Raw genomic sequence first — 11,180 nt, forward strand, 5'->3', positions numbered from 1 at the left:
GTTACAGAAAAGTTGGAGATATAATACAAGACTTTATTTCTTTTTTTTTTATAATTTTTTATTTTTTATAAACATAAATTTTTATCCCCAGGGGTACAGGTCTGTGAATCACCAGGTTTACACACTTCACAGCACTCACCAAAACACATACCCTCCCCAATGTCCATAATCCCACCCCCTTCTCCCAAACCCCCTCCCCCCAACAACCCTCAGTTTGTTTTGTGAGATTAAGAGTCACTTATGGTTTGTCTCCCTCCCAATCCCATCTTCTTTCATTTATTCTTCTCGTACCCACTTAAGCCCCCATGTTGCATCACCACTTCCTCATATCAGGGAGATCATATGATAGTTGTCTTTCTCTGCTTGACTTATTTCGCTAAGCATGATATGCTCTAGTTCCATCCATGTTGTCGCAAATGGCAAGATTTCATTTCTTTTGATGGCTGCATAGTATTCCATTGTGTATATATACCACTTCTTCTTGATCCATTCATCAGTTGATGGACATCTAGGTTCTTTCCATAGTTTGGCTATTGTGGACATTGCTGCTATAAACATTCGAGTACACGTGCCCCTTTGGATCACTACGTTTGTATCTTTAGGGTAAATGCCCAATAGTGCAATTGCTGGGTCATAGGGCAGTTCTATTTTCAACATTTTGAGGAACCTCCATGCTGTTTTCCAGAGTGGCTGCACCAGCTTGCATTCCCACCAACAGTGTAGGAGGGTTCCCCTTTCTCCGCATCCTCGCCAGCATCTGTCATTTCCTGACTTGTTGATTTTAGCCATTCTGACTGGTGTGAGGTGATATCTCATTGTGGTTTTGATTTGTATTTCCCTGATGCCGAGTGATATGGAGCACTTTTTCATGTGTCTGTTGGCCATCTGGATGTCTTCTTTGCAGAAATGTCTGTTCATGTCCTCTGCCCATTTCTTGATTGGATTATTTGTTCTTTGGGTGTTGAGTTTGCTAAGTTCTTTATAGATTCTGGACACTAGTCCTTTATCTGATATGTCGTTTGCAAATATCTTCTCCCATTCTGTCAGTTGTCTTTTGATTTTGTGAACTGTTTCCTTTGCTGTGCAAAAGCTTTTGATCTTGATGAAATCCCAATAGTTCATTTTTCCCTTGCTTCCCTTGCCTTTGGCGTTGTTCCTAGGAAGATGTTGCTGCGGCTGAGGTCGAAGAGGTTGCTGCCTGTGTTCTCCTCAAGGATTTTGATGGATTCCTTTCGCACATTGAGGTCCTTCATCCATTTTGAGTCTATTTTTGTGTGTGGTGTAAGGAAATGGTCCAATTTCATTTTTCTGCATGTGGCTGTCCAATTTTCCCAGCACCATTTATTGAAGAGGCTGTCTTTTTTCCATTGGACATTCTTTCCTGCTTTGTCGAAGATTAGTTGACCATAGAGTTGAGAGTCTATATCTGGGCTCTCTATTCTGTTCCATTGATCTATGGGTCTGTTTTTGTGCCAGTACCATGCTGTCTTGATGATGACAGCTTTGTAATAGAGCTTGAAGTCCGGGATTGTGATGCCACCAACGTTGGCTTTCTTTTTCAATATCCCTTTAGCTATTCGAGGTCTTTTCTGGTTCCATATAAATTTTAGAATTATTTGTTCCATTTCTTTGAAAAAGATGGATGGTACTTTGATAGGAATTGCATTAAATGTGTAGATTGCTTTAGGTAGCATAGACATTTTCACAATATTTATTCTTCCAATCCAGGAGCATGGAACATTTTTCCATTTCTTTGTGTCTTCCTCAATTTCTTTCATGAGTACTTTATAGTTTTCTGAGTATAGATTCTGTGTCTCTTTGGTTAGGTTTATTCCTAGGTATCTTATGGTTTTGGGTGCAATTGTAAATGGGATTGACTCCTTAATTTCCCTTTCTTCTGTCTTGCTGTTGGTGTAGAGAAATGCAACTGATTTCTGTGCATTGATTTTATATCCTGACACTTTACTGAATTCCTGTATAAGTTCTAGCAGTTTTGGAGTGGAGTCTTTTGGGTTTTCCACATATAGTATCATATCATCTGCGAAGAGTGATAATTTGACTTCTTCTTTGCCGATTTGGATGCCTTTAATTTCCTTTTGTTGTCTGATTGCTGAGGCTAGGACTTCTAGTACTATGTTGAATAGCAGTGGTGATAATGGACATCCCTGCCGTGTTCCTGACCTTAGTGGAAAAGCTTTCAGTTTTTCTCCATTGAGAATGATATTTGCGGTGGGTTTTTCATAGATGGCTTTGATGATATTGAGGTATGTGCCCTCTATCCCTACACTTTGAAGAGTTTTGATCAGGAAGGGATGTTGTACTTTGTCAAATGCTTTTTCAGCATCTATTGAGAGTATCATATGGTTCTTGTTCTTTCTTTTATTGATGTGTTGTATCACATTGACTGATTTGCGGATGTTGAACCAACCTTGCAGCCCTGGAATAAATTCCACTTGGTCGTGGTGAATAATCTTTTTAATGTACTGTTGAATCCTATTGGCTAGTATTTTGTTGAGTATTTTCGCATCTGTGTTCATCAAGGATATTGGTCTATAGCTCTCTTTTTTGGTGGGATCCTTGTCTGGTTTGGGGATCAAGGTGATGCTGGCCTCATAAAATGAGTTTGGAAGTTTTCCTTCCATTTCTATTTTTTGGAACAGTTTTAGGAGAATAGGAATTAGTTCTTCTTTAAATGTTTGGTAGAATTCCCCCGGGAAGCCGTCTGGCCCTGGGCTTTTGTTTGTTTGGAGATTTTTAATGACTGTTTCAATCTCCTTACTGGTTATGGGTCTGTTCAGGCTTTCTATTTCTTCCTGGTTCAGTTGTGGTAGTTTATATGTTTCTAGGAATGCATCCATTTCTTCCAGATTGTCAAATTTATTGCCGTAGAGTTGCTCATAGTATGTTCTTATAATAGTTTGTATTTCTTTGGTGTTAGTTGTGATCTCTCCTCTTTCATTCATGATTTTATTTATTTGGGTCCTTTCTCTTTTCTTTTTGATAAGTCTGGCCAGGGGTTTATCAATTTTATTAATTCTTTCAAAGAACCAGCTCCTACTTTCGTTGATTTGTTCTATTGTTTTTTTGGTTTCTATTTCATTGATTTCTGCTCTGATCTTTATGATTTCTCTTCTCCTGCTAGGCTTAGGGTTTCTTTCTTGTTCTTTCTCCAGCTCCTTTAGGTGTAGGGCTAGATTGTGTACCTGAGACCTTTCTTGTTTCTTGAGAAAGGCTTGTACCGCTATATATTTTCCTCTCAGGATTGCCTTTGTTGTGTCCCACAGATTTTGAACCGTTGTATTTTCATTATCATTTGTTTCCATGATTTTTTTCAATTCTTCTTTAATTTCCCGGTTGACCCATTCATTCTTTAGAAGGATACTGTTTAGTCTCCATGTATTTTGGTTCTTTTCAAACTTCCTTTTGTGGTTGAGTTCTAGCTTTAGAGCATTGTGGTCTGAAAATATGCAGGGAATGATCCCAATCTTTTGATACCGGTTGAGTCCTGATTTAGGACCCAGGATGTGATCTATTCTGGAGAATGTTCCATGTGCACTAGAGAAGAATGTGTATTCTGTTGCTTTGGGATGAAATGTTCTGAATATATCTGTGATGTCCATCTGGTCCAGTGTGTCGTTTAAGGCCTTTATTTCCTTGCTGATCTTTTGCTTGGATGATCTGTCCATTTCAGTGCGGGGAGTGTTAAAGTCCCCTACTATTATTGTATTATTGTTGATGTGTTTCTTCGATTTTGTTATTAATTGGTTTATATAGTTGGCTGCTCCCATGTTGGGGGCATAGATATTTAAAATTGTTAAATCTTCTTGTTGGACAGACCCTTTGAGTATGATATAGTGTCCTTCCTCATCTCTTATTATAGTCTTTGGCTTAAAATCTAATTGATCTGATATAAGGATTGCCACTCCTGCTTTCTTCTGATGTCCATTAGCATGGTAAATTCTTTTCCACCCCCTCACTTTAAATCTGGAGGTGTCTTTGGGTTTAAAATGAGTTTCTTGGAGGCAACATATAGATGGGTTTTGTTTTTTTATCCATTCTGATACCCTGTGTCTTTTGACAGGGGCATTTAGCCCATTAACATTCAGGGTAACTATTGAGAGATATGAATTTAGTGCCATTGTTTTGCCTGTAAGGTGACTGTTACTGTATATGGTCTCTGTTCCTTTCTGATCTACCACTTGTAGGCTCTCTCTTTGCTTAGAGGACCCCTTTCAAGATTTCCTGTAGAGCTGGTTTGGTGTTTGCAAATTCTTTCAGTTCTTGTTTGTCCTGAAAGCTTTTAATCTCTCCTTCTATTTTCAATGATAGCCTAGCTGGATATAGTATTCTGGGCTGCATGTTTTTCTCATTTAGTGCTCTGAAAATATCATACCAGCTCTTTCTGGCCTGCCAGGTCTCTGTGGATAAGTCAGCTGCCAATCTAATATTTTTACCATTGTATGTTACAGACTTCTTTTCCCGGGCTGCTTTCAGGATTTTCTCTTTGTCACTGAGACTTGTAAATTTTACTATTAGGTGACGGGGTGTGGGCCTATTCTTATTGATTTTGAGGGGTGTTCTCTGAACCTCCTGAATTTTGATGCTCGTTCCCTTTGCCATATTGGGGAAATTCTCCCCAATAATTCTCTCTAGTATACCTTCTGCTCCCCTCTCTCTTTCTTCTTCTTCTGGAATCCCAATTATTCTAATGTTGTTTCGTCTTATGGTGTCACTTATCTCTCGAATTCTCCCCTCGTGGTCCAGTATCTGTTTGTCCCTCTTTTGCTCAGCTTCTTTATTCTCTGTCATTTGGTCTTCTATATCACTAATTCTTTCTTCTGCCTCATTTATCCTAGCAGTGAGAGCCTCCATTTTTGATTGCACCTCATTAATAGCTTTTTTGATTTCAACTTGGTTAGATTTTAGTTCTTTTATTTCTGCAGAAAGGGCTTTTATATCTCTCGAGAGGGTTTCTCTAATATCTTCCATGCCTTTTTCGAGCCCGGCTAGAACCTTGAGAATTGTCCTTCTGAAGTCTAGATCTGACATATTACCAATGTCTGTATTGATTAGGTCCCTAGCCTTCGGTACTGCCTCTTGTTCTTTTTTTTGTGTTGAATTTTTCCGTCTTGTCATTTTGTCCAGAGAAGAGTATATGAGGGGGCAAGTAAAATACTAAAAGGGTGGCAACAACCCCAGGAAAATATGCTTTAACCAAATTAGAAGAGATCCCAAATCGTGAGGGGGGAGAAAGGGGATAAAAAGAGGTTCAAAAAGGAAGAAAGAAAAGAAAGAAAAAAAAAGAAAAAGAAAAAAAAGAAAAGAATTTTTTAAAAAAAGAAAACACCTAAGAAAAATATAAAAAAGAAAAAATATATGTATTAGATAAACTAGTAAAAATCGTTAAAAAAGAAAAAGGTAACAGTTAAAAAAAAATTTTACCCGAAGGCGAGAAAAAAAAACAAAAAATGAAAAAGAAAAAAATTAAATTAACTGCAGGACTAAAAAAAATCACAGGGCAAAAGCCATGAGTTTCGTGCTTTGCTTTCTCCTCCTCTAGAATTCTGCTGCTCTCCTTGGTATTGAAACCGCACTCTTTGGTAGGTGAACTTGGTCTCGGCTGGATTTCTTGTTGATCTTCTGGGGGAGGGGCCTGTTGTAGTGATTCTCAAGTGTCTTTGCCCCAGGCGGAATTTCACCGCCCTTACCCGGGGCTGGGGTGAGTAATCCGCTTGGGTTTGCTTTCAGGAGCTTTTGTTCCCTAAGCGCTTTCTGTAGAGTTCCGGAGGACGGGAATACAAATGGCGGCCTCCTGGTCTCCGGCCCGGAGGAGCCGAGAGCCCAGGGCCGCACTCCTCAGTGCGCGCTCAGAGAACCGCGCCCAGGTACTCCCGTCTGCCTGACCTCCGGCCGCGCTCCGAGCTCACCGAGCCTGTGACCGGTTCAAGGTCACCCCGAGCTGCGAGCTTACTGTCGGCTCTGTCTCTGTAGCCGGCTTTCCCATTCCAATACCCGCAAGCTCTGCGACACTCAGACACCCCCGATCCTTCTGTGACCCTGCGGGACCTGAGGCCACGCTGACCCTGTGTGGGCTTTGCCCCGGGTAGCCTCTGGAGTGATGTCCCTCAGCGGAACAGACTTTTAAAAGTCCTGATTTTGTGCGCCGTTGCTCCGCCGCTTGCCGGGAGCCGGCCCCTCCCCCCGGGGTCTATCTTCCCGTCGCTTTGGATTCACTTCTCCGCCGGTCCTACCTTTCAGAAAGTGGTTGTTTTCTGTTTCCAGAATTGCTGTTCTTCTTCTCTTCGATCTGCCGATCGATTTTCAGGTGTTTGCAATCTTTAGATAAGCTATCTAGCTGATCTCCGGCTAGCTGAAGTAGTCTCGGCCTGCTACTTCTCCGCCATCTTGACTCCTCCCTATTTCTTTTTTTTTTATTTATTTTTTATTTTCAGCATAACAGTCAGTATTCATTATTTTTGCACCACACCCAGTGCTCCTTGTAATCCATGCCCTCTATAATACCCACCACTTGGTACCCCGACCTCCCACCCCCCCGCCCCTTCAAAACCCTCAGATTGTTTTTCAGAGTCCATAGTCTCTCATGGTTCACATCCCCTTCCAATTTCCCTCAACTCCCTTCTCCTCTCCATCTCCCCTTGTCCTCCATGTTACTTGTTATGCTCCACAAATAAGTGAAACCATATAATTGACTCTCTCTGCTTGACTTATTTCACTCAGCATAATCTCTTCCAGTCCCGTCCATGTTGCTACAAAAGTTGGGTATTCGTCCTTTCTGATGGAGGCATAATACTCCATAGTGTATATGGATCACATCTTCCTTATCCATTCGTCTGTTGAAGGGTATCTTGATTCTTTCCACAGTTTGGCGACCGTGGCCATTGCTGCTATAAACATTGGGGTACAGATGGCCCTTCTTTTCACTACATCTGTATCTTTGGGGTAAATACCCAGTGGTGCAATTGCAGGGTCCTAGGGAAGCTCTATTTTTAATTTCTTGCGGAATCTCCACACTGTTCTCCAAAGTCGCAGCACCAACTTGCATTCCCACCAACAGTGTAAGAGGGTTCCCCTTTCTCCACATCCTCTCCAACACCTGTTGTTTCCTGTCTTGCTAATTTGGGCCATTCTAACTGGTGTAAGGTGGTATCTCAATGTGGTTTTGATTTGAAATTCCGTGATGCCTAGTGATGATGAACCTTTTTTCATGTGTCTGATAGCCATTTGTATGTCTTCATTGGAGAAGTGTCTGTTCATATCTTCTGCCCATTTTTTTTATATGATTGTCTGCTTTGTGTGTGTTGAATTTGAGGAGTTCTTTATAGATCCTGGATATCAACCTTTTTTCTCTACTGTCATTTGCAAATATCTTCTCCCATTCCGTGGATTGCCTCTTTGCTTTGTTGACTGTTTTCTTTGCTGTGCAGAAGCTTTTGATCTTGATAAAGTCCCAAAAGTTCATCTTCGCTTTTGTTTCCTTGGCCTTTGGAGACATATCTTGGAAGAAGTTGCTGTAGCTTATATCGAAGAGGTTACTGCCTATGTTCTCCTCTAGGATTCTGATGGATTCCTGTCTCACGTTGAGGTCTTTTATCTATTTTGAGCTTATCTTTGTGTACAGTGTAAGAGAATGGTCGAGTTTCATTCTTCTACATATAGCTGTCCAGTTTTCCAAGCACCATTTATTGAAGAGACTTTTTCCCACTGTATATTTTTTCCTGTTTTGTCGAAGATTAATTGACCATAGAGTTGAGGGTCCATATCTGGATTCTCTACGCTGTTCCACTGGTCTATGTGTCTGTTTTTATGCCAGTACCATGCTGTCTTGTTGGTCACAGCTTTGTAGTAAAGCTTGAAATCAGGTAACGTGATGCCCCCCATTTTATTTTTGTTTTTCAACATTTCCTTAGCAATTCGGGGTCTCTTCTGATTCCATACAAATTTTAGGATTATTTGCTCCAGCTCTTTGAAGAATACTGGTAGAATTTTGATCGGAATAGCATTAAAAGTATAGATTGCTCTAGGCAGTATAGACATTTTCTCAAGTGCACATGGAACCTTCTCAAGAATAGACCACATACTGGGTCACAAATGAGGACTCAGCCGATACCAAAAGACTGAGATTATTCCCTGCACATTCTCAGATCACAATGTTTGAAACTGGAGCTCAATCACAAGGAAAAGTTCCGAAGGAACTCAAACACCTGGAAGCTAAAGACCACCTTGCTCAAGAATGCTTGGATCAACCAGGAGATCAAGGAAGAACTGAAACAATTCATGGAAACCAATGACAATGAAGACACTTCGATCCAAAACCTATGGGATACAGCAAAGGCAGTCCTAAGAGGGAAATACATAGCCACCCAAGCCTCCCTCAAAAAAATGGAAAAATCCAGAATACACCAGCTGTTTCTATACCTTAAAGAACTGGAGAATCAATAACAAAGTAAACCAACTCCACACATAAGAAGGGAAATCATCAAGATTAGAGCAGAGATCAATGAGGTAGAACCAGAGATACAGTAGAATGTATCAATGAAACTAGAAGCTGGTTTTTTGAAAGAATCAATAAGATCGATAAACCATTGGTGACACTAATCCAAAAGAAAAGAGAGAAAGCTCAAATACATAAAATTATGAATGAAAAGGGAGAGGTCACAATGAACACCAAGGAAGTAGAAACAATCATCAGAAGTTATTATCAACAGTTATATGCCAAGAAGCTAAGCAACCTAGATGAAATTGATGCATTCCTGGAAAACTATAAACTCCCAAAATTGAATCAGGAAGAAATTGACAACCTGAATAGACCAATGTCTAGTAACGAGATTGAAGCGGTGATCAAAAACCTCCCAAAAAACAAGAGCCCAGGACCTTATGGATTCCCTGGGGAATTCTACCAAACTTTCAAAGAAGAAATAACACCTATTCTCCTGAAGCTGTTTCAAAAAATTGAAGCAGAAGGAAAACTTCCTGACTCTTTCTATGAAGCCAGCATTACCCTGATCCCCAAACCAGGCAAAAAGGAGAATTTCAGACCAATATCACTGATGAATATGGATGCTAAGATTCTTTTTTTTTTTTAAGGTTTAAGTAGACTTTATTGTCACAAGGAGGGCCCTACAGAGAAGGGCCTCAAATCAATATACGTGGTCCCAGGATGTCACCATGGAGAAATGGAAAGGTCATGATTGAGGAAGAGGTCACTGTAATTGAAGGACATGATCCGGCCAGGAATGCAGCAGACATGATCAGGAGAGGCCAGGGTGGTCAGGTCACAGGGTGAGGGACGGGACAGCCCCCTTCACTCCCGCTTCTTGTAGCTCTCCAGATGCGAGAGCACCCAACCCGATGGCAGGAGGAAACACAGGAAGCAGGCGGTGAGCCCAACAGCGACATCCATGGTCCCGAGCTCCTCCCGCGGCGGCTTGGAATGCATCTTGGCACGCTGCACTGGGAGCCTCCGGGTGAGACCCATCAGGCCCCTCAGCAGCTGCACTGCGTGCAAAGACATAGCTGCACAGAGCGACTATGGACAGCAGCCCGCAGTAGCCCAAGGTCGGGAAGATCTTAGCAAACAGGATCAAACAGCACATTAAAAAGATTATCCACCATGACCAGGTAGGATTCATCCCTGGGCTACAAGGATGGTTCAACATTCGCAAATCAAGCTATGTGATAGAACAAATTAATAAGAGAAGAGAGAAGAACCACATGGTCCTCTCAATTGATGCAGAAAAAGCATTTGACAAAATCCAGCATCCGTTCCTGATTAAAACGCTTCAAAGTATAGGGATAGAGGGAACATTCCTGAACTTCATCAAATCTATCTATGAAATACCCACAGCAAATATCATCCTCAATGGGAAAAAGCTTGCGTCCTTCCCGTTGAGATCAGGAACACGACAAGGATGCCCACTCTCACCACTCTTGTTCAACATAGTATTAGAAGTCCTAGCAACAGCAATCAGACAACAAAGGGAAATAAAAGATATCCAAATTGGTAATGAAGAAGTCAAACTCTCTCTCTTTGCAGATGACATAATTCTTTATATGGAAAACCCAAAAGACTCCACCCCCAAACTACTAGAACTCATACAGCAATTCAGCAACATGGCAGGATACAAAGTCAATGTACAGAAATCAGTGGCTTTCTTATACACTAATAATGAAAATACAGAAATGGAAATTAGAGAATCAATTCCATTTACTATAGCACCAAGAACCATAAGATACCTAGGAATAAACCTAACCAAAGAGGTAAAGGATCTGTACTCAAGGAACCACAGAACACTCATGAAAGAAATTGAAGAAAACACAAAAAGATGGAAGACCATTCCATGCTCTTGGATCAGAAGAAGACTTTATTTCTAAATGCTTTGAAAGTAAGTTGCTGGTTTGTTCCATCATTTCTGAATATTATAGTATATATTATAGTATATATATAGTATATATTTATATATAATAAATATATATGTATAACATATAATATAGTATATATATATATATATATATATATTATATATATATTTCCTAAAGACAGGGAAAATCTTCTACATAAACATAATACAATAGATTAAATGTTTTGTTTTATGGTCTCACTTTTTCCCTTCCTCGAGTTCCTCTGTTATTTTGTTGGATAAATAGTAAGCAAGACCGTCAAAGAGGATTGTCTAGTAAAATTTTCTGTCTTGCCTAGCTAAAAATGTCCTTAGTTTACCTGGACTCTTGATTGGTAGTTTTCCTGGGCATTTAGTTTTAAGTTGCAAACAAAGGGGCATGCATAGCTCCCCTGGATGGATCCTCTAAGACTTCAAAATTTTCTCCTACATGTTCTTATTTTTCTTTTAGCCTGGTATCTAAATTTCCTCAGGTTTTTCAGAATTTCTTTTTAATTTTTCTCAATTTCAGACATTGTATTTAAAATTTCTAATAAGTCCTTCTTGTTCTTTAGTAACTATGAAGACATAAAATTATGTTCTCTGTTCAGAATTAAACCTGTTTCAGGATTCTTTGGTTCATACTGAGAGAGAGAGAGTGTGTGTGTGAGTGAGTGAGTGTGTGTGTGTGTGTGTGTGTGGTGTGATTAACTTCCCTCTAATATATTTATCTATTTAAAAATCATGTGGTACATAAACAATGAACCTTGGAACATGGAAAAA

General features: G+C 40.2%; 1 protein-coding gene across 1 annotated transcript; it reads right to left on the bottom strand.

Moving 5' to 3' along the window:
• Positions 1 to 9,087: 9,087 nt before the first annotated feature.
• Positions 9,088 to 9,586, bottom strand: LOC131833172 (cytochrome c oxidase subunit 8A, mitochondrial-like). The gene has a single exon (XM_059176352.1). It carries the CDS (start codon positions 9,530 to 9,532, stop codon positions 9,323 to 9,325), a length of 210 nt encoding a protein of 69 aa, XP_059032335.1. The 5' UTR covers positions 9,533 to 9,586; the 3' UTR covers positions 9,088 to 9,322.
• Positions 9,587 to 11,180: the final 1,594 nt, after the last annotated feature.

Source organism: Mustela lutreola, chromosome 6 (genome assembly GCF_030435805.1).
Source record: "Mustela lutreola isolate mMusLut2 chromosome 6, mMusLut2.pri, whole genome shotgun sequence".
NCBI lineage: Eukaryota > Metazoa > Chordata > Mammalia > Carnivora > Mustelidae > Mustela > Mustela lutreola.